The sequence below is a fragment of the Callionymus lyra genome, chromosome 1 (assembly GCF_982586985.1).
Source record: "Callionymus lyra chromosome 1, fCalLyr1.hap1.1, whole genome shotgun sequence".
NCBI classification, from domain to species: Eukaryota; Metazoa; Chordata; class Actinopteri; order Syngnathiformes; family Callionymidae; genus Callionymus; species Callionymus lyra.
This window is the reverse complement of record NC_141818.1, coordinates 39,772,714-39,796,945: the sequence shown is the minus strand read 5'-3', so window position 1 is coordinate 39,796,945 and position 24,232 is coordinate 39,772,714. Positions and strand designations below refer to the sequence as shown.

At 37.9% G+C, this 24,232-nt stretch overlaps 2 protein-coding genes across 6 annotated transcripts; one reads left to right on the top strand and one right to left on the bottom strand.

Moving 5' to 3' along the window:
- Positions 1-2,538: 2,538 nt before the first annotated feature.
- psip1a (PC4 and SFRS1 interacting protein 1a) lies at positions 2,539-13,960 on the top strand. 5 transcript variants are annotated; one of them, XM_087807076.1, is made up of 16 exons: positions 2,539-2,635; positions 2,909-2,990; positions 4,861-4,934; positions 5,027-5,165; positions 5,278-5,361; positions 5,570-5,695; positions 6,436-6,493; positions 6,571-6,655; positions 6,725-6,896; positions 6,974-7,077; positions 7,152-7,207; positions 7,486-7,556; positions 11,179-11,280; positions 11,340-11,529; positions 13,415-13,511; positions 13,691-13,960. In XM_087807076.1, exons 2-16 carry the CDS (start codon positions 2,919-2,921, stop codon positions 13,719-13,721), a joined length of 1,461 nt encoding a protein of 486 aa, XP_087663202.1. In that variant the 5' UTR covers positions 2,539-2,635; positions 2,909-2,918; the 3' UTR covers positions 13,722-13,960. The 5 variants fall into 5 exon arrangements, with proteins under 5 accessions (XP_087663202.1, XP_087663210.1, XP_087663193.1 ...); XM_087807084.1 differs by having other exon boundaries at positions 6,565-6,655; positions 7,010-7,077; XM_087807067.1 differs by having other exon boundaries at positions 6,565-6,655.
- A 1,342-nt stretch (positions 13,961-15,302) lies between these two features.
- Positions 15,303-23,484, bottom strand: snapc3 (small nuclear RNA activating complex, polypeptide 3). The gene is made up of 9 exons (XM_087784059.1): positions 23,258-23,484; positions 22,522-22,605; positions 22,368-22,446; positions 21,182-21,286; positions 20,955-21,104; positions 20,784-20,866; positions 18,666-18,824; positions 18,146-18,253; positions 15,303-15,540 (listed from the first exon to the last, which is right to left on the bottom strand). The coding sequence occupies exons 1-9, from the start codon at positions 23,482-23,484 to the stop codon at positions 15,393-15,395; spliced, it is 1,143 nt and encodes a 380-aa protein (XP_087640185.1). The 3' UTR covers positions 15,303-15,392.
- Positions 23,485-24,232: the final 748 nt, after the last annotated feature.

Below are 24,232 nucleotides of genomic sequence, written 5' to 3'. Positions count from 1 at the left end.
TTTAACTTACAATTAATTCTGAATAAAATATACTTCAACAGAATGGAAAAGAGGAAAAAATTAATATATTACTTAATAAATAAATGCAACTTTGTTCTTTAAACACAGTATTTATATTTATTAACTTGAAAATGACACATAACTTCAAAAGACACCATGTTTACAAGGACAAAGAAAACAAAAATAAACTAACAAAACATTGAAATTGACCACTTTATACATTCAAATCAATGCAACTATTTTTTATATATTTTTTAATCATCCAAGATGTTCATTATCTTTATCTTTAGACTTAGATTATTTCATTTTGATTTATTTCTTTATGAAAAATTGCTTTATTTTCTGTGGCTATTGGAAAAAAACAATTTCCCTCCTGAGGGATCAATAAAGTTTTACCTTACCTTACCTTACCTTACCTTACGGTAACATCGACCACAATATAACCTTGATATTTTGTCCGAAAAAAAAAAAAAAGGAGTTTTCACTGCTCGTATAATGTTGTATACTTTCCATATAAAATTGTACTGGTTTGTATGTAGCGCACAGAATCATACAAATTGTTATCTACTGACAAAAACAAATAAACACACATTCATGTGTGACTACATTTTATATAGTTCAAAACACATTTTTTTGGGTCATAAATCTATGGCAGGAACTGCGAGTGTAACCGGGCTGTAAACTTTGCTAAAAGTTCCTTCACTGCCATGCTGACCAGAGGTCAGCGGTACAGAAGGGCAGCCATGTTTGAATGGCACTGGTCATAGAGAGAGGATCTGCTCTCAGCGTGTGACCGAGGACGATGTGAAGGAACAAGGCAGCTTAACAAATGAGCGAGGAAAGAAAGCAGGACTCGGCGGTCCTCCGAGACGGAGTGGTTTGGGATGCTTTGCCAACGTATCGTCTGGCAGGGTGAAAGATACACATTCATTCACGTCCGCACACACATTGTCATCTCGGTTAAAGCTTCCCTCCCCGGTCTGCTCTTGTTATGTGTCGGAGCAGGAACCCCACTAAGCTGGCTTGTGTCCAACACCAAGGTCTCTCACCTCGCAGGCTGGGCAGGGGGCCCTGGTACCTCCTCCGAGTTATTCCTGGGCACGGACCGACTCTATCTCTTCTTTTTTAACGATCCTTTTTTGCCCATCCTGGCCTCCTGTTTTCCCCTGAACCCCCTTCTCCGGGACCTTGTGGCAGACGAGATGTCCTTCATCTATCAGAAACTTCAACTTTCTTTGGACCTCCCTCGTTTGTCTCTGCCCGTACGCGAGCCCTTTGAAGAGATCTAAAATGACTTTTATCTTTGATGAAGGGATTCTCAGGAACCAGCCGAGCCCTCGCTTAACTCAACGTTTGTGGTACCCGGAGAAAAAACGGGAGATTCAGATGAAGGTCATCGGGAAGTGAATTGTAAAAGTACACGCTATATAAAACTAATCTATTTATAAAAATGATTGATTAAATCATCAAAACAATCCTTTTTTTCCCTTTAAAATATATACTTTATTGGATATTGTTTTGATTGTTTAAGCGCTTTGTGACCCTGGTCTGGAAAAGCGCTATATAAATAAAAATTACTTACTTACTTACTTTTTTTAATCCTATATGAATCTTCTTGATAATGAATAAATCATAATCGCTTGAGTTTCAGTAAACGACAGTTATGGGAAGTGCAAGAGAAAAAAAAAGAAGAAAATTAACAAACAAATTTACAAATGTATATAATAAACGATTATCTCCGACACAGGTAATTATTTACATTATAGGCAAACTTCAAATGGAGTTGCAGTAAATGAAAATGGAAACATGCATCAGGACCAAGACAAGAGAAGGAGTTTCACTCTGGAATGCTTTTATTTATTTATTCATTTCTATGATAGAGTTTATCCGTAAAAAAAAAAGGGGAAATCATAACTTGGTGATTTTGAGCTGAAGTCTGACGTCTCCACACACGATCTCTGTAAGGGGTAAAAAAAAGCAAAAAACATTTACAAATCCTAATATTAAAAACTCACACTCACAGGTATTTTTTTCCAGTTATTATATATATATATATATGCTATGCTATGAGTAACAGGCGAACTTTTAATGGAGTTGCAGTGAATTATAAACGTACGAGATCAGCATCAGGACCAAGAGATGAGAGGTATCACTCTGCATGAAACGTCTTTAAAAAAAAAAAACAAGTAACATTTTTATATTTTAATAAAAAACATGTAATGGTTTCATTTACATCATAGATTTGAGTCTGATATGTATCTGTTAAAAACGTAAAATCACAACTTGGTGCGTTTGAGCTGATGTCTGACGGATCAATACGCGATCTTTTTCACGAGGTAAAAAACTTGAATGTGTTTAACCTCAGATGCAAAATTGCGTCAAAATGATGTCAAAATCTCACGCTCTGTATTTAAAACCGTGCATTTTATTATTACTGACATGCGTTTAAATCCAGTTTGTCATTGTTAGTGCATTCAGTGAAGTGTTCGCTATGTTGACGCCCCCCCTGACTCCGGTGAATGGTACAGTCCGCTGACGTGCTGCTGAGGCGCGGAAAAGCGTGTGTCACTCAGAACGGGAAGGAGGTGTTTTTGTCCGTTTTCTGAACTCACTTCTGCAACAACTTCAAGAACAAGTAACTATTTTACTTATGTTTCTTTAAAACAAACACCAGAAAGATTATAGAATGAGTCATTATTTAGGTTATAGTTAGCTATTAGCTAGCTAGCATCATTGTTGATGTCAACTTCAAGCTAGTGTTTGTTTGGTTCTTGTACAACGTGTCGCACTTTCGCCTCTTTTTTACTCTTATTTAAACATATTTCTTATGTTTTATGTACGTTAGTGATGCAGTAAAACTGCGTCTTATGTCTCCATCTTCATGCTCTTTTTTTTTTTCTTCTGATAGACGGTAAAAAATGTCTCGAGACTGGAAGCCTGGAGATCTGATCTTCGCCAAGATGAAGGGTTATCCTCACTGGCCCTCAAGAGTAAGTCCACAAAACATGTGACTTTATTTAGGACAATATATATATATAATATATATAACGACAAAATACTCATCTGGGTCTCACCTGTCCTTAGGTCTGTGCACAATTTATAAGATGAATTGGTTTATATAAAACCAGTATTATCAGACAGGTCGTGGAAAGACAATTTCAGTGATACAAGTATCATTTTCCTTTTTTCTTTTAGTAATAAAAAAGTTATGGATGATCAAAACCAATTGTCAATAGAGTTCAATATTTTACTCGTGACCTTTTTGTTTAGTATGCCTTTTTTAAAAGTCAACTTGCTTAATATTTACCCCCATTTTAAAAACGTTGATATCATTATAAAGAAAAAGAACGTTTCAGTATGTAATAATGATCTAAATTGTATTAAATCAAAATGAAAGTAGAAAATTTCGCCATAGGTTGTTTAAATATACAGTAATGGAAACATAAATCACAGTAACATTGTATTTTTAATTGATTAAATTCATGATATTCGTGTTGGAAGTGACGGCAAATTTCAGTAAACATGGATGGTAAGACTCGTTGGGTCCAAAAAAACTTTATGAATCGATCAATATAAAATATATATATATATATATATGTATATGTATATGTATAAATTATAATACAATAGGGTCTTCAATGAATATTTTGTTCTCCTTAGTTGTTTTTCGAGGGACTTTTGTCAAATGTAAACTTGGAAACTTGTCGATTTGTGTCGGGTGGACTTAATCGATCAGAAAATCTCGATATTATTGATAAACCAATCAGTATTGGTGAACAGTGCTGACGTAAATGACCGAATACAGCCTCTTTTCAGTTCGTGCGATCAAACTATTGACAACTGCCCATATCCAGGAAGCAGCAAATACACACAAACCCACTGTCTCTCTGCCAGAAGCATTTGGGAGATTATCAAGTTACTGTGAAACTTGAAGTGTCATGAAATATTAATCAGACAAGCATTAAAAAAAACAAAACATTTTTGACAAGAAAACATCAGCATGTTGTTGGGAGTTATCGTCTCCAGTTACTTCTTTCAAAACGAACTAATTTACTTTAAGTTACTTTCAACTTAACTAGTTGCCATGTAAAGTAATCATTTTTCCAAGTGTACGGACATGTTAAGATGCTGTGATTTATCAATTTAGACAGAAATCAAACATTAAATGAAATAAACCAATAAAATAAATTGGCGTTAATTTTTGTGGCCAATACAGGTTTTGCAATTTTCCTAACACGTCGATACTTGCCTCATTTATTTTCCCCCTTAGGAACTTAAAAAAAACACACACAAAAGTCATCATATTTTTGTTTCACTATTGATCACACAAACCTATTAAAAATATATATATGGTTGAACAACACTTGAACACACAACACACTTTAAGGAAAATAACGAACAATACAAAACTCAAAGTGTAATAGAATAAAATGAATAACTTTGTTTTCTTTGTGTTACTTTTTTCATTGGGTTGATGCAGTGTTCAGTTTAGTTTGATCACATGCTCTTGAACGCACGGAGCACAGATTCATCATCTGTTTCTATACATTCTGTAAACATTTGAGTTTTATTAATGACAAAATGCCAAAATAATTGGCCTGATTACAATTTATTCAAAGGGATTGATTTATTAACTTAATTGTATTTAAAAGACTCAAACTTAAATTAAATAATGTGATTTTTTTGGAAATGCATAGCAAGCTATATGAATTTGTTTAATTTTTTTAATATCTAGTGGAGGGAATTTCTGTTGCAATACGTAATGACACCACTAGATGTCTCTGTATCACGCCTACATTTATACCGTCAGTTTATATTGGGTTTTTTTTGGCTGATTCACATACTTAACGTCCCCAACAGATTGAAGTCCCGGACGGTGCCGTGAAACCCTCCAATCTGAAGTACCCGATCTTCTTCTTCGGCACCCATGAAACGTCAGTGAACAAATTTTAAAAAAATGTAACCCGTCATCGGTTAATCTGTTGTAAATGTTGATTGTTTGATGAAAAATGAACTTGTGTTGCAGTGCATTTCTGGGCCCGAAGGATATCTTTCCCTACCAGACAAACAAAAGCAAGTATGCCAAACCCAACAAGAGAAAAGGCTTCAATGAGGGATTGTGGGAAATAGAAAACAACCCAAAGGTCGAGCTCACGGCACCAAAGGTGAGACTCGACACTTGATTTGTAAATGTGTGTTTGAATCTTTGTTGGTCCATTCATGTATATTATAAGGATTAATAACTTGATTTAATTGTTGTTTTTATTTCACCTGCAGCCGATTCCTCCTAAAAATTTCCTCGACACGTTTGGATTCGCAAGTCCTGAAGAGGACGGCGGCGACAATGAAGTGGATTCTAAAGTGAGTTTTCTCTTGGGACCGTAACACACCCGTTCGCTGCAGCTTCCTTTTATGAACATGCTGGTGTTCTGTTGACCTCGGCGGCTTTCTTTTCTTCTAACATTCATCTTCTTTTAAATCACTAACAATCAGCATCATGCTGGGAGGAAATCTCTCTCTCTTGTTGCATATCACGCTGCATCCTGCGCTGTGTCTCGGGGATCTTTAGGTTCCAGGAAGTGAGACTAAGCAGGAGGATGAAAATGATGATGATGAGGAGGAGGAAGAGGAGGAGGAGGAGGAGGAGGAGGAAGAAAGGTCTGAGGTCCCTGAGCAGGGTGTCCATGTCAAGGATGTAGGTACTGCATTTTGGGAGGCTGAGTAGGTGTCCTTGCACTTTTAAAGGGGGTAAAGCATGTTGGTTTTTCACAAGCCTTTTCTTCTGTCCTTCTGACAAATGTCTAATCACAGTTTCCTGTTGTGATGGAATTATTTTAGAGGAAAGTGTTGTTTTGTGACTCGCACACGTCTCTGCTCATTTTCTTTTCTCGTTTCTGCTTTCATGCGACTAACTCTCCATTCTACGCTCCATTGCTTGCCTTCAACATGAATTGTTTACAGTGTTTAAAAGTTCTGTGACATATTTGATGGACAAAATACATCATTTTCAATGAATGAAAACTAAAGAGGTTACCTTTCCATACAAATATCTTTTTAATTCGATCCCCAGTCCACAGAGAAGAAGTGAAAAACTAAAGCTATTTGAAAAAATAAACTTAATAAGCATTCAATTAATATAATAATAATAATAATAGTATCTAGACGTTTAAAATCCTGTGATTACAACAATCTCCCAGCCCCCCCCTTACATTTATTTATTTATTTAAAATCTATTACAATTATAATAATGAAAAAGTTCCTGAGTCAGTTTCAAATAGTTGTTCACTGCAATACTGCTCATGTGCGCTAGATGGTGCCAAAACTCATGTAATCGTAATTCAAAGATTAAAAGTTTAATCTAAAACTCTAAAATTAAAAAGGGGAAGTTGTAAAGCAAAAAGCCTTGATATTAATGTGTTTTCTTTTATTTTTTAGAGTGAGCCGGACAAGGAGACTGAGAAGGACACTACGATCCAACCTGCTAGTCCTCCTGGTGTGTGTAAGATACTACATTCTTTAGTCGGGAGCAAATAATGTTAATATTCTTTTGGTTTTCTTGCGGAGGAACAGGTGAAGACGGTCCTAGGCGGAGAGGCAGGAAACCCAGAACCGAGAAGCTTCCACAGCTAGCTCAACAAGGCTTAGGAAGTGAAGTGTAAGACGCTAAAAGCCTGTTGTAGCAACGTTTTTATCTTTAGATTTAAAACGACCTCCTGTTCCTCAGTGATCATGTCGAGGCCGACAGAAAGCGCAAGCGGACAACCGACGACAAGTCCCGGAGTGAAGAGGAGAAGAAGAAGGACGATAATAAAGGTAAAGACGGAGAGGCCAAAGAACCCGAGGCCAAGAAGAAGAGGCAGAAAGATGAAGGTTCTTCCGGCTCTGATGACGACGAGGTTTGTTTTTATTTGTTGTAACTGTAACTACTTTCTTATCACACAACTGTGTGCGACCTGAACCACTACCTCAAAAGTCCAATCGACCAGAACGTTTGGGACTTGATTTGCAGAAGAACCGGGGCAGAAAACGGCAAATCTCCGAGGAGGGGAGAAGACGGAGAGCAGAAGATAATAGAGAGTAAGATTTTAATACGACTCGATGAAACGTACAAGACTCTCCTCAAGACTTTAAGATGTTGTTGCGTCGTCTAGATCGCACAAAGACGACGGGAGGAAAAACGAGGAGAAGACGGGGGCCAAGAAAAAAGGTAAGCCTGTGAATTTGTTTGGATTTGTGGCCACAACCTGAAGGGGCTTCTGGGTAATGGTGTGTCAATGCTGTTGTGACAAGATCATCAAGTAAGCGATGATGATCTCTTTTAATTTATGGGGTCAAATATCTTTTAAGTTTCTTTTTTGTTTTTAATGGAGAATATCTATCTAGCATTTGTGTCATTTGAGTTAAAAAGCAACTCAACTCGTAGGAAACAAACTGAACCAGGAAAAGAGGGGATAATAAAATAAAGTCTTCCGATGTTTTCTCCAGAGATGTCGACTGACATGAAGCTCCTGAGGCTGCACAGTGAAATCAAGATTTCATTGAAGATCGACAACCCTGTAAGTCTCCCTTTTATTCAAACCACCATAATTATTCGTTCGTTTCTTGGCTCGAGTCGAATGTTCCGTAACTTCAGGGATTCAGGATATTTTTAATCTATTTTTAAAGCTAAAACGGAAAAAATAAAACCGCTAAAACATTTGGTTTGAGAGTTTGACATTTCTCAGGCTCATATTTACCAATTGAACACTTTATATATGTATATATATATATTTTTTTAATGCTAATAAACGTACATCTAGCCAATCACGGAAGGCACCACACGATATCAACCAATAAGAAAGCAACATAATTTGGGTCTAATTTAATTTGGAAAGTTACGGTAAAATCCCAAAACTGAGTAGTTCCATCTTCCTTGATATCCTTTTATTTATCACGGTCATATTTGTACAGTTTAAAATACATGTTTGTCATCTTTTTTCACATATATAATTGTTTATTAGAAGATTTAGTAAACAATTATAGATCTATTGTCTGTTTAAAACCAATATAGTTTTAGAATTAAATCCCCCAAAAATAAAATGGCAGGTTAAAGATTTTATGTAATCCAATTTCATAACTTTCGAATGTAGAATTTTTGGAAAAATTGATACTCATGTTGTACATGTAATTTTCAAAAATGAACTGTTTATGATGCAAAATTATCCCAAGTAACGATCAATGACTGTCGTAGATTCGAGAAGATGTAAAAATATTTAACCCTAAAACATGCATCAAGGGTTTTCAAATGTGAGACCAAGAAAAAAAGTCATTTGTACCATATGTATGATTTTTGACCTGGTTGTCAACCAACAATGTATTATTACCTCCACAGTATAAGCAACATTTTACTGATAAAAATAATGATTTTTGGATTGAAAAATAGACTCAATTTGTAAGTAAGTAAGTAATATTTATTTATATAGCGCTTTTCCAGACCAGGGTCACAAAGCGCTTTAACAATCAAAACAATATTCAATAAAGTCTATACTTTAAAGATCAAGATAAAACTGATAACACAACAGGAGTTCCAGAAAATCAAGGAAAAGCCTGAATAAATAAAAACGTCTTAAGAAGAGTCAGTAGATTCCATCAAGCATTGTCAGATCGTCACCCCACATTCCCGGCTCACTTGCAATTTTCTCACATTGTTTTACAATTACTTTTTTATTTGACCTAAGAGGGACGCCTGGCGATGAAAGCTGAAGGGAGTCGTTAGGTTTTGGAACATGACGTTTGTTCATCGAAAACACGCTCATGAAACCAAGACCTTTAAATGAAAAGAGTCCCAAGAAAACTTAAGATGATGATCCTAAGATTTTTTCAGATATGAAAATGTTACTGAAAACTCTTTCAACTAATCCTTTTATTAAAAGATACTCACACACTCTCGTGATACCTGTGGTCATATCTATCAAGTCGTCTTTATTTATTTTTAAGTTGTCGTCATAAGAGCGAACGTCAAAAGAGTGTTTGTGTCGTTCACATCATGTGCTGGTGGTCATCAACAGCCGAGACCATGATGACCACCATGATAAAACGCACTGTGAAGGAAAGTGTTGGCAAATAGTGAAACCAAAACCTCTGCCTGAGTGTTCAGTGTTGTGTGTTTGCATGTGTGCGCTTCTAAATCTCAACACCTAGTGGCGATTCTGCTTAAATGACGCCTCGTGTTTGTGCGCAGGTTTCGTCGAGTGTGTACTGTGTATAGTAGAGGTGTGGATTAGAAGAATGTGGTGAGATGTTATGTATCATGATACTGAGACAATGATGCGATATATAGTTATACTGTAGTAACAAGGATATACGTATTTGTAGTATTGTCGAGTACTTGACTCTGGTGTTGTGATATTGTAGTGACAAGGATATATGTGTAGTATTGTCGAGTACTTGACTCTGGTGTTGTGATATTGTAGTGACAAGGATATATGTGTAGTATTGTCGAGTACTTGACTCTGGTGTTGTGATATTGTAGTAACAAGGATATAGGTGTAGTATTGTCGAGAACTTGACTCTGGTGTTGTGATATTGTAGTGACAAGGATATATGTGTAGTATTGTCGAGTACTTGACTCTGGTGTTGTGATATTGTAGTGACAAGGATATATGTGTAGTATTGTCGAGTACTTGACTCTGGTGTTGTGATATTGTAGTGACAAGGATATATGTGTAGTATTGTCGAGTACTTGACTCTGGTGTTGTGATATTGTAGTAACAAGGATATACAGTATGTGTAGTATTGTCGAGTTCTTGACTCTGGTGTTGTGATATTGTAGTGACAAGGATATATGTGTAGTATTGTCGAGTACTTGACTCTGGTGTTGTGATATTGTAGTGACAAGGATATATGTGTAGTATTGTCGCGTTCTTGACTCTGGTGTTGTGATATTGTAGTAACAAGGATATATGTGTAGTATTGTCGAGTACTTGACTCTGGTGTTGTGATATTGTAGTAACGAGGATATGTGTGTAGTATTGTCGAGTTCTTGACTCTGGTGTTGTGATATTGTAGTAACAAGGATATATGTGTAGTATTGTCGCGTTCTTGACTCTGGTGTTGTGATATTGTAGTGACAAGGATATATGTGTAGTATTGTCGAGTACTTGACTCTGGTGTTGTGATATTGTAGTGACAAGGATATATGTGTAGTATTGTCGAGTACTTGACTCTGGCGTTGTGATATTGTAGTGACAAGGATATATGTGTAGTATTGTCGAGTACTTGACTCTGGTGTTGTGATATTGTAGTGACAAGGATATATGTGTAGTATTGTCGAGTACTTGACTCTGGTGTTGTGATATTGTAGTGACAAGTATATATGTGTAGTATTGTCGAGTACTTGATTCTGGCGTTGTGATATTGTAGTGACAAGTATATATGTGTAGTATTGTCGAGTACTTGACTCTGGTGTTGTGATATTGTAGTGACAAGGATATATGTGTAGTATTGTCGAGTACTTGACTCTGGTGTTGTGATATTGTAGTAACAAGGATATATGTGTAGTATTGTCGAGTACTTGACTCTGGTGTTGTGATATTGTAGTGACAAGTATATATGTGTAGTATTGTCGAGTACTTGACTCTGGCGTTGTGATATTGTAGTGAAAAGGATATATGTGTAGTATTGTCGAGTACTTGACTCTGGTGTTGTGATACTGTAGTAACAAGGATATATGTGTAGTATTGTCGAGTTCTTGACTCTGGTGTTGCAGTATTTACAGACCACATGACTCTTGACGAAGTCGTAACTACTTTCATTTGTTTTGAAACCAAAATATGTCCAAACACAAGATTTAAAGTTGGCTGTATCCTCTCGTCCTCAGGATTTCATTGTTCCTTTTAGCTGCAGTGCTTTAGCAGCTCAACGTATAATTGTAACCACAAAAATAGAAGAAACTCAGTGAATATTTGTTCCTTGTTAAAATATAAATTAATCACAATTTCATCCACACTTCATTAAACTATAAACTATCAAATTCCTATGTTGTTTTTGGCAATAAAAGTTTGAGAGTCTGACTCACTTTGTGTGTTCATATAACCAGACTGACAATTAAACTATTAATACATTTATCTGTCATCATTTTATTTACAGTTTACGTTAAACCGCAGCCGTTCCGTAAAACAATGTTTTTCTCTCCGTCAGGACGTGAAGAAATGTCTGGACGCCCTGGACGAGATCAGCGCTCTGCAGGTCACGACCCATCAGCTGCAGAAACACACGGAACTCTTCGTGACGCTGAAAAAGGTCTGAGTGAGTCTGACTTGACCCTCCTTGAGTTTTAACCCCCTCAATGTGCCACGAAGATCCGCAGGTTCAAGGCCAGCCAGGACATCATGGACAAAGCCACCATGCTGTACAACAAGTTCAAGACCATGTTCCTGGTGGGAGAAGGCGACTGCATGCTCAGCCAGGTGCTCAACAAGTCTCTGGCGGAGCAGCGGCAGTACGAGGAGGCCAAGAAGAGGGTGGATCAGGCCAAGGAGAGCAACCCAGGTGCAGCTTCACTTCCTTACTCTGGTCATGGAACCAATCAAATCGTTTACCGTCCGAGATGGTGTCGTAAAGATTTGATTTGGTGTCAAACCAGTACTTTTAAAAAGCTGCTTGAAGAATGAAAGCATGAAGGAGTTCTGTCAGTAAAGTTTAAAAGGGGCTTGATTGTGTGTGCGTGTGAATACTGGATGTGTATTCGTTACAACTCTGCCGTGTATTGGTCGAGTTGCCGACGTTCGTCGACGCCCACTTGCTGCGTCTGTGTTCGGTCACACATTGAGTCGTGAGGATCGGATTCACAAATGATCATGTGATGTAACACACTTGTTTCAACCACAAAACATATCTGTAGTATTACTCTGCTAGGATTTGTAGCGTTAGTAGTATTACTCTTTGAGGCTCGGTAGTAGTACTCCTTGAGACTCGGTAGTAGTACTCTTTGAGGCTACATAGTATTACTCTTTGAGGCTACGTACTAGTACTCCACAAGGCTCCGTAGTAGTACTCTTTGAGGCTCCGTAGTATTACTCTTTGAGGCTCCGTAGTATTACTCTTTGAGGCTACGTACTAGTACTCCACAAGGCTCCGTAGTACTCTTTGAGGCTACATAGTATTACTCTTTGAGGCTACGTACTAGTACTCCACAAGGCTTCGTAGTAGTACTCTTTGAGGCTCCGTAGTATTACTCTTTGAGGCTACGTACTAGTACTCCGCAAGGCTCCGTAGTAGTACTCTGAGGCTCCACGAGGCTATGTAGTAGTACTCTTTAAAGCTCCGTAGTGTTACTCCATGAGGCTCCGTAGTAGTACTCTTTGAGGCTACGTAGTATTACTCCACAAGGCTCCGTAGTATTACTCTTTGAGCCTCTGTAGTGTTACTCTTTGAGCCTCCGTAGTATAACACTTTGAGTCTCCGTAGTAGTACTCTTTGAGGCTCCGTAGTAGTACTCCACAAGGCTCTGTAGTAGTACTCTTTGAGGCTACGTAGTATTACTCTTTGAGGCTCCGTAGTAGTACTCGGCAAGGGTCCGTAGTAGTACTGCTCTGATGCTACTTAATAGTACTCCACAAGGCTACGTAGTAGTACTCTCTGAGGCTCCATAGTAGTACTCCACAAGTCTATGTAGTATTACTCTTTGAGGCTCAGTAGTAGTACTCGGCAAGGCTCCGTAGTAGTACTCTTTGAGGCTCCGTAGTAGTACTCTTTGAGGCTACGTAGTAGTACTCTTTGAGGCTCCGTAGTAGTACTCTTTGAGGCTACGTAGCAGTACTCTTTGAGGCTACGTAGTAGTACACTTTTTGTGGCTCCGTAGTAGTACTCGGCAAGGCTCCGTAGTAGTACTATTTGAGGCTACGTAGTATCACTCTGTGATGCTCTGTAGTTTTACTTTGCGAGGCATGAAAGTATCGCTTTTTTTATTTAAAAAATATCTGTGGAATCCAAGAGAAGATTAAAACGATCTTGATGAGAAACACTTCAGACGCGGAGATAAAACACGTCATTACAACACATGACGGCGACATGATGTCCTGAAGGTGGAGGAACGATGGCGTGAGGCTTCCTTCCAGGCGGCGACCTGAGGAGTCCCACATAAGACAGTGACCCTCTGTGGCCCAGCAGGATGTCACAGGATCCTCCCAGTGGTCGCCCGGAATCACGCCCGTAGCCACATCCTCCTCCAGTCGGAGTCAGACCTCTGCTCTCCCGACCAGACCTCATCACGGCGCAGAAAAAGGTTTCCTTTCTTGAGCGAGGCGCGACGAAAGCGCGTCCGATGGGATCCGTCTCAGTGATGTCTGAGCTCCACACACGTACCATCACATGATGGCGCTGCAGGGGGTCGTGGTCGGATGAGGTCCTGACTCCTCTGACATCTGTGCTGCAGACAAGAGCGCCAACGAAGAAGCAGAACCTGAGGAGAAGACGCAGGAGAGCGAGAAGCTGCAGGAGGACGCCGGCGCCGCTGCGGGACGAGCTCTCAGGTGCTGAACCTTCAAGTGATGGACGAGCAGAACTACCTTTAGTTGGTATAAGTTTGAGTCTGAGGCCATGGTTCTCAGCTGGAACACACAAGATGTTAAAGCTTGTGTCAAAATCCAGAAGTAGTTTTCTAACTTCTAGCATCTACTGGCTGATTCACTTTTTTTCATTTTCTCCACAGTGTCTCGGAAAGTCTGGGAGAGTCGGCGTGATTCTAACATAAATGCTGCTGCTGCTCATTTCTTCGTCTGCCTTGTGAGAATCCAAGAAACTGAATCAACTCCGTCAATAACGTTGTCAGCGTTTGTTTGCCATCTTTTTTTTTCAAAATCGCAGCGTTTCGACGCTTCCTCGCCTTTGAAAGCATGTTGAAGTATTTTTTTTTATACCACGTGTAAATAAGAGTATCTGTTCCTGAATGTTGATGTAATAAAGCTGCACATTAAGTCATCTTATCGCTCACAGATTTGTTTTTTCGACATAACATTAAGAAACAAAGTGAAAGAGACGCTTTATAAAAGTCGGAAGTAAAGTACGTAAAAGTCCAAAACGGGAATTTTTGAGACCAAATGTTGAATTTAAACTATTTTGACCTGATGCTGAAAAGAAAACGGTGAAAGTTGCAATTCTTGTCAAATCTGTAAGTGTGCCGTTGGATTTGAGATGTTTGGTAGTGATGTGTTGTGTCTCAAATCGCATTCTTGCGTACTCAAAGTTAGTATTTTTAGTGCGTCTCAATTCTTAGTATGCGAAATTTAGTGCGCCATGCACACTAAATTGTCGTACTTAAACGCCCACAAAACTGAGTATGGTTCGATGGACACTAACCACCCTAAACGGCTCCATCTTAGTGACGTTTTAAACTGAAGTTACGTCATATATATATATTCATATACGTACAGGTGTATTTTGAGCAGCAGTAGAAGGATGACACGTCTTCGGTGCTGATACCAGCTTAAATATCTCGCGAATATTCCGATTCTCATATTTTTTCTTTATTTCTTTTTCCAAACTTGCAAAATGTGCTGCCAGCAGGTGGCGATAGCGTTCAAACAGCTGGTTGAAACATCGTTAAATAGTAGTAGAAGAAGAAGCTGTCGTGTCATTTCCTGTTGGTGCGTAGCGGCAGAGTTTGATTTGAAACATACTATCTGGAGAATTTTCGTACTAGTTAGTACGTACACTAAACTGATGCATACTAACTTCTAGTATACTAAGAGTAGTATGCGATTTGAGACACAGCACGTTTTGCGAGTTTGGAAAAAGAAACAAATGCTGCCAGCAGGTGGCGATAGCGTTCCAACAGCTGGTTGAAATCATTGTTAAATAGTAGTAGAAGAAGAAGCCGTCACATCATTTCCTGTTAGTGCGTAGCGGCAGTGTTTGATTTGAGAGATACTATCTGTGGAGAATTTGTGTACTAGTTAGTACGTACACTAAACTGATGCATACTAACTTCTAGTATACTAAGAGAAGTATGTGATTTGAGACATCGGTCTGGTGAAGCTTCATGAAGCGGTGTAATGTTGTTTAGAGGTCAGTTGGTGGCGCCATCAGTTTAAAAATGATGTGATGTTTCATTAGAACAGTTGTTCAAACTAAGGAAAATAGTTCAGAGACCGCCATCTAGTGGACTCTGAACATAATGACACTGCTTCATGAAGCGTCATCAGACCATCACTGATGATCAGCAGACGTGCTTCAGTGAGTGTCAGAGGTTCATGTCGCAGCTCAGTGTCCTGGTTTCAAAAGAAAGGCTGGAAACTGACGTCAACATTGGTTCTTTTGTTTCATTCTTGGAAAAATAAAGTTTATTTCTGGCGACAAATGCAATCATTGATGCTAGAACAGAAAGTGCGTGACGACGAGTGATCTAACGGGGTCTAGTTGAAGGCTCCTCGGTCCACATAAGAGAAGGCCTCGAAGCTGCACAGCTTGTTGCCGTCCTTGTCGTAGTGCAGCATCCGGAAGCACTGGTTGCAGAAGAGACACGGATCGCTCGGCGCCAACTCGTCTCTGCTCGTGTGCCACCTGCAGACGTGAGACTGCGTTAGTGACGCCAAGGAACGGGTTTGGTCTAATCAAACAATTTTCTAACTATTACAATTAGTTAACTAATCAAACAATTTAACTACAATCAAACAGTTTAACTAATCAAACCATTTTCAACTGTAATCTAACAATTTTCAACTATAATCAAACCATTTTCAACTATAATCTAAACATTTTCAACTGTAATCTAAACATTTTCAACTGTAATCAAACCATTTTCAACTATAATCTAAACATTTTCAACTGTAATCTAAACATTTTCAACTATAATCTAAACATTTTCAACTGTAATCTAAACATTTTCAACTGTAATCTAAACATTTTCAACTGTAATCAAACCATTTTCAACTATAATCTAAACATTTTCAACTGTAATCTAAACATTTTCAACTGTAATCTAAACATTTTCAACTGTAATCAAACCATTTTCAACTATAATCAAACCATTTTCAACTGTAATCAAACCATTTTCAACTATAATCAAACCATTTTCAACTGTAATCAAACCATTTTCAACTAAAATTCAACCATTTTCAACTATAATCAAACCATTTTCAACTGTAATCAAACCATTTTCAACTGTAATCAAACCATTTTCAACTGTAATCAATCAAAAATTTTCAACTAATCAAACAATTTTCAACTCATTTTCAACTGTAATCAAACCATTTTCAACTATAATCAAACCATTTTCAACTGTAATCAAACCATTTTCAACTGTAATCAATAAAAAAAATTCAACTGTAATCAAACAATTTTCAACTCATTTTCAACTGTAATCAAACCATTTTCAACTGTAATCTAACAATTTTCAACTATAATCAAACCATTTTCAACTATAATCAAACCATTTTCAACTATAATCAAACCATTTTCAACTGTAATCAAACCATTTTCAACTATAATCAAACCATTTTCAACTATAATCAAACCATTTTCAACTGTCATCAAACCATTTTCAACTATAATCAAACCATTTTCAACTTTAATCAAACCATTTTCAACTGTAATCTAACAATTTTCAACTGTAATCAAACCATTTTCAACTGTAATCTAACAATTTTCAACTGTAATCAAACCATTTTCAACTGTAATCAAACCATTTTCAACTATAATCAAACCATTTTCAACTGTAATCAAACCATTTTCAACTAAAATTCAACCATTTTCAACTGTAATCAAACCATTTTCAGCTGTAATCAAACCATTTTCAACTGTAATCAAACCATTTTCAACTATAATCAAACCATTTTCAACTGTAATCAAACCATTTTCAACTATAATCTAAACATTTTCAACTGTAATCAAACAATTTTCAACTCATTTTCAACTATAATCTAAACATTTTCAACTGTAATCAAACAATTTTCAACTCATTTTCAACTATAATCTAAACATTTTCAACTGTAATCAAACAATTTTCAACTCATTTTCAACTGTAATCAAACAATTTTCAACTATAATCTAAACATTTTCAACTGTAATCAAACAATTTTCAACTCATTTTCAACTATAATCTAAACATTTTCAACTGTAATCAAACAATTTTCAACTCATTTTCAACTGTAATCAAACCATTTTCAACTGTAATCAAACCATTTTCAACTATAATCAAACCATTTTCAACTGTAATCTAACAATTTTCAACTGTAATCAAACCATTTTCAACTGTAATCTAACAATTTTCAACTGTAATCAAACCATTTTCAACTGTAATCAAACCATTTTCAACTAAAATTCAACCATTTCCAACTGTAATCAAACCATTTTCAGCTGTAATCAAACCATTTTCAACTGTAATCAAACCATTTTCAACTATAATCAAACCATTTTCAACTGTAATCAAACCATTTTCAACTATAATCTAAACATTTTCAACTGTAATCAAACAATTTTCAACTCATTTTCAACTATAATCTAAACATTTTCAACTGTAATCAAACAATTTTCAACTCATTTTCAACTATAATCTAAACATTTAACTGTAATCAAACAATTTTCAACTCATTTTCAACTGTAATCAAACCATTTTCAACTCATTTTCAACTGTAATCAAACCATTTTCAACTATAATCTAAACATTTTCAACTGTAATCAAACAATTTTCAACTCATTTTCAACTATAATCTAAACATTTTCAACTGTAATCAAACAATTTTCAACTCATTTTCAACTGTAATCAAACAATTTTCAACTCATTTTCAACTGTAATGAAACCATTTTCAACTATAATCTAAACATTTTCAACTGTAATCAAACAATTTTCAACTCATTTTCAACTGTAATCAAACAATTTTCAACTCATTTTCAACTGTAATCAAACCATTTTCAACTATAATCTAAACATTTTCAACTGTAATCACACAATTTTCAACTGAAATCAAACAATTTTCAACTGTAATCAATCAAACAATTTTCAACTGTAATCAATCAAACACTTTTCAACTGTAAAATGTAACTAATACACATCACATGGCAAACTTTTGAGTGTTGGTGAACTTGTACTTGTTGTTACACTTTTATTTGAGACCAGAAACACGGGGTGGACATAACCCAGATGGACCAGAGGGACTTAGGAACACACCTGGCAATGAAGGTGTAGCAGACGGAGCACTTCTGCGTCGACGCTCTGGACTTGTGGATGACCAGAGGATACTGCTTCTTGTCCCGACAGTCGTTCATGTGCAGCATCCTGCACCGAAATACAAGCAAAGGTTTGTCACCATCATCATCATCATCACCATCATCATCATCATCATCATCTACGGTGAAACTAAGCGCGGCATGAAAGACTCATGAGGACAGACGTCGTGTCATGACAACAGGCTCTTCTCTTCTGAGCGTCATGCTGCTCCGCTGAGAGGCACAAGAGCGACAGAAATGAAAACCACAATACGCCGTCGCCTGCAATTCAGCGTTTGATCTGCAGGGAGATTCAACACATCTGATCACGGGTTCTTCTCTCGGTCCTGAAACTCACACCCTTAGTCACGGTGGGTTGAGGAGGACGTCAAATGACTGCGGCTCGGTTCCTATGATGGTTCCTTAAGACTCGCTGCTCGTAAACCTCACTTTTCATTAGAACAGATTTGCTTAATCGTCACCTGACGTCCGTGACAATGACCAGATGTTCGCAGTCCCCCTGGTGGCAGTAGTAGTACGGGTACCCCACTTTGATCTTCAGGTCCAGGAAGCGGGTGTCCTCCATTCTGGCCTGCTGGAAGTCCGGGTAGTTGCGGGTTTTCGCCCATTCGATGGTGGTGCTGCGACATCAGGAGGGCAGAGACGTGAGGTCACGCTAACACACGCCGATCTGTCATGTTAAAGTGGGGTCACGTCCCGTGTACATCAGAACCGAGTCATCCCTCTGACCCGAATCCACCCATTAGACACTACATCTTCTTTCTTGACTCTGGAGAGTCCATTACAAAGTACAGATTATATTCCTCCTGATAAGATCAAAACAAGTGTTTTTAACCTCAAATTGACGCTTGGAAAACTAACAAAAAAAAAAAACGTATTCCTATCTCAGGGCTATGGTGACCGGAAGACCCGAAAACAAATGTGTTTGAGGTATCCCTAGTGACGTTATGGTAGTTTATGGATTCTAATGCTCACTAAAGTTAATCATGTGACCCCTTGTGAGAAACTATAATGGAAATTGTAAAGTTTCCTTTTTTTTTTTATTGGTGTTCAAATCCTATTTAATTTTAATCTGGTTCTTTCATGGTTTATACATTTAATTTTGCATTAAATAAAAGTAATTAAACTATTTTCAACAGTCAACTTGAAAACATTTTCATTTTTGTGTCGCAATTAAACCGACACTAGATGGCAGCGGTCATCCCTCAACCCTGCATCTATAGGAACTATGAAATCCTACGAGATGACTGAGGACAAGAGGATACAGTCGACTCTTTTTTAAAACACATTTTTGGACATGTTTTTGTTTGAAAACAAAGGAAAGCAGTTATGACTTCATGCGTACTGTAAATTGATGGTAAAAGTAAATACATCCACAAGTGGTAGCAAATAAAAAAACATAAGTACAGGTGCAAGAAAATGTAGAAAAAACTAAGGAAAAAACTTTTATTTTGCCAAATCCTTACCACGAAACCATAATGATAATCAACTGAACTGTATTAATTTTTTTCTTTGTTTAAAATTCTTAATTTATTTATGCGGGATTTATTTTTGTTTGTTTGTTCTTAATTAACAAGCAAATATTTGCTGTTAGTTGATTTTTGTGTTGCAATTAAACTTCCGACCACTAGATGGCAACAGTCGTTACATCCTGGGGCAGCTAAAGGAACAATGTAATCTCTCCAGTGCTGCGTCTCAAATCGCATACTTGCGTACTCAAAGTTAGTATTTTTAGTGCGTAAGTGCGTCTCAATTCTTAGTATGCGAAATTTAGTGCGCCATGTTCACTAAATTGTCGTACCGAAACGCCGACAAAACTCAGAATGGTTCGAAGTTTATCTACTGCAACCTTCGTTAAATAGAAGTAGAAGAAGAAGCTGTCGCGTCATTACCGTTTTATTTGAGACATACTATCTGTTGAGAATTTGCGTACTAGTTAGTACGTACACTATCCTGATGCATACTAAGAGAAGTATGCGATTTGAGACACAGCACAGATCCCTGTGATGGCTGAGGACGAGAGGATACAGTCGACTCCAGCCGCATTTAAAGCTGATGTTTGGACATATTTTGGTTTGAAAACAAATGAAATCAGTCACAACTTCTTCAAGAGTCATGTGGTCTGTAAATTCTGCAACACCAGAGTCAAATACTACAAGTATATCCTTGTCACTACAGTATCTCGATATAATGAATCGTTACCCACGTATCGTGACGCCAGATTCCCTGTACTCACACACACACACACACACACACACTCCTAGTTGCTAGGTTACCCTTTCATGAGGCTGGACCCGATAGTGAGCGAGCTACGCTTCTCCAGAAAACCTATTTTCAGCCTGGAGCAACTTTGGAAGCGTGAAAGTTGATTTTTTTAATATTTTTTCACGTTCCTAAAAGGCGTTTCATACTTCTACAGTCAGATGACGCACTGGAAATACGAGAGTCTTATATCATGAGAAGGGATGTCACGCCACACAGTTTTCCTGGACGACTTTCTTTCTGCGAACATGAGATGACGGCGCCGGAAGAAAACTACCAAAAATAACTCCCGTCCAATCGGTGGAGAGCAGACTCACATGCTGATGTCCTGGCACTCGGGAAACCTCATGTCGTTATAAAAGATTCCTTCGAAAAAGAAGAACGCCGACTTGAAGTGGTCCTGAAACCGAGAAAGGAAATCGACGTGTTTAGAGGTCGTCTGGTTCACAAATCCACGAGAAAGACTTCTCGGCGGCATTTTCGCTCGCCTTGCTGATGAAATCCGGCGCCATGTCCGGCGTGTTGCTGAACTCCCCGCACACCTGGAGGTCACTCACGCAGCAGATGGCGTCGCGAAGGTCCGTGAGCGAGTGCGAGCCCATGAGCAGCAGGCAGGTGTGCGGTCTGACGGCCATGAACTGGCGGTGATTAAAAAAAAAAAAACCCTCTCTGTAAAGATCTCAAGACAAAGATGTGGGTTTTTCTATTTGCTTACTTTCTCGCAAAGGCCGGGGTGGTAGACGTTTATCGTCAGGAGGATTTCTCCTTCGTGGGCGAGGTCGCCGCCGTCGCATGGTTGTCGCCCGACGGCCGAGCGTTCCTGCGAGACACGGAACTTGAAGCTGGACTCACTGGTGACAGTTGCTGAGAGGAGATCACTGGACGAACTACTGTCCATCATGGATGAAGACAGTCATCCTCTCAACACTGTCATCAGTGAACAGAGAAGCAGATGGAGCACGAATGCTCCTCCCATGATGAAACACTAATAGACTCAGGGACTCATTCATTCCTTGTGCTATTAGATTGTTTAATTCTGAGTTTGGGCGCAGAAGTGGAGCGAAAAGATGATGATATTCCATGTTTAATCTTTATCTATCGTCATCATCATCATCTTGGAAACCAACGATGGCTGAGGAACTCACTACAAATAAAGTACATTTTAAGCAATCAATTCATCACCAAAGAACACAATAGACATTAACAGAGAGAGCACAGACCTTTACCACTCTACTCATGTATATATAATCTACTTTTTAAAATGACATTAAACACCAGAACTTGCTTGCACAGCTTGGTCAGTTTAAAGAAGAGTAAAAACCAAACCAGTTATGTTTGGATACTTAATAAATCAGAACTCCACGACATTGTTTCTTGTGCCATAATCTTAGGTTTCTGACAGTTTCACTGAAATATCTGTATCTGTTGTTTTTATATTAGGTTTAACAAATACAAACAGGACAAGATAGACATACATGACCTCCTTGGCAGAGGTATTTTTTCTAATCGTACGTGACCGCCATGGTGATCAAGATTCAAAGGACTTTTTGGACAAATCGTTGAGATTTGACTTTCACCTTCACCTTCCATGATTCTATGTTTGATGGAAGCAAATATCTAATATTTACTGACTCCTTCAAGAAGCAGCTCAAGACCCGTTTATTCGTCCAGGATTTTTCTTAGTTTTCTTGGAGCTGCTATGTTTGTCTTTACCTTTAAAAGTATGTTTTTTTAAACGTGTATTGTTTTGTTGTTTAAGCACCTTGTGACCCTGGTCTGTGAAAGGCGCTTTATAAACAATAATTGCTCACTTATTTACCAAAATAAACAACAATCAGTCTACAAAATATGAGCCGATACGTCGTCTACGACTCAAACTCCAGCAGCAGCAGCTCACCCACCATTTGCTCCATCAGGTGTTCATGTCTGTTCTTGCTGATCTTTAGGGAAGCTTTGTAGTCCTGCTTCTTTTTCCTCTGTCTGTTAACATTTTAAAAAAAAAAACAACGTTTACAACAGTTAAAATGGTGGCTTGGATGAAAAGTGAAATCCTACATCAGCGTCTTCAGGGTCGGGTTCGGTGGCACCAACTCCGTGTCGGGCTCTTCGCCCTCTGGATGGCAACGCAGAGAATCGAGGCTTGAAAGAAGAGAAAATAAAAGGAGAAATTGGATCATAAAACAACTAACACTATGAAAGCAAAATGCTATTCTTTTTACTTGCGCATAAATAGATGTAGCAACAGAAACGTCAGGTGATAATATTCCATACATTTCCGCCACTATTAATAACATACACAATAAAATAGACATTGTAGCAGCAATCGAGATTTACATTTTTGCAAAGAATCTGGCGTCACGATACGTGGGCAAGGAGTCATTATATCGTGATACTGTACTAAAAAGAATATATTTGTAGTACATCAGCTTTAAATGCGGGTGGAGTCACTGTATCCTCTCGCCCCCAGCCATCACCAAGATCTGGAGAGATTTCATTGTTAAGCTGCCCCAGGATGTAACGACTGTTGCCATCTAGCGGTCGGAAGTTTAATTGAAACACAAAAATCTACTAACGCTGAATATTTGCTTGTTAATAAAAAAATATTTATATATATCCCGCACACACCTTATTGAACAATTAACTATACAATAACCGAATAAATGTACATTTTCGAGATTGAACGGATTGTTTATGGCGCCCCCCAGTGTCAAAACCCTGAACTGCAATGTTGTAGAACATCCAGTGTGTAGTTTGTCCAGCTTTATTGTTGTGTACTGTTGCACAAAAATACCTGCAGACGCTCTTCAGCTCAGCCATGGTTTCTTCACTAACACCCAAATCTGCAGCGAAGTTAGCGTGAAAACTCTCTTCGTCCTCCTTCTGGAATGAGTAATACTCAGGCTTCAGTCGCCTCAGCCACTCGTCCCTAAACGACTCGATGTGAAACGGTTTAGAATTCACGCCTATCCTCTCAAATTCGGGAACATTGGACGGTGTTGCTGTCGTAGGGGCCGCCATGTTTGGACAATCAGGAAGTACAGCTACCACTGCTGGATTGTGGGTAATGTAGTTTGAAGCTCCATTTGGGTGTGGTTTTTTTTTCGCATGTTAATTATTAGTTTACGTGTTTCTAAAGAGAGAGAGTGATCAATGACAGAAATTCAGAAACAGATACTTTTATTGCTTAAAAAAATACAACATAGGATTATTGTGGTGTCAGTACAGAATAAAAGAATTAAATAATAAAACGCATAAAATAAGCGATAGGAAAAACAGAACCTAGCAGGGAGAGTAATACATGACGGGAATTCGATTTTTGTTTATTCAGGAATGCTACTCATCCTGTTTGTGAAGTTCTGTGTTGTTGGTAGGAAATGGGTTTATAAATAAATATTTGCGGACAATCTCTTTCGATCTGATTTTTTTCCCGAAACTCTTCTACACTAAGAAATTAAATTAAATTATTTCAGATTGTATTTACTTTTTCAAGGAGACTACTATATCAGAATCAGAATATTTAACTGTCCCTGCTTAAAAGAAAACATGCTTTTTTTTGTGGTGGCATTACAAAATAAAATAATTGATATAAATGAAATAGAAATAGATGAATACAAATTATTTCACGAGTCTAATAAAAATGATGAATTGCTGTATCCGTGTTTCATTACGTTTTTTCTTAAACTCAATTTGACTTTAGTTTATTTTCATAACGATGTGGTTTTGAGAACATGGCACATGCAACTCATAAAACCAATGAAAGAAGAAA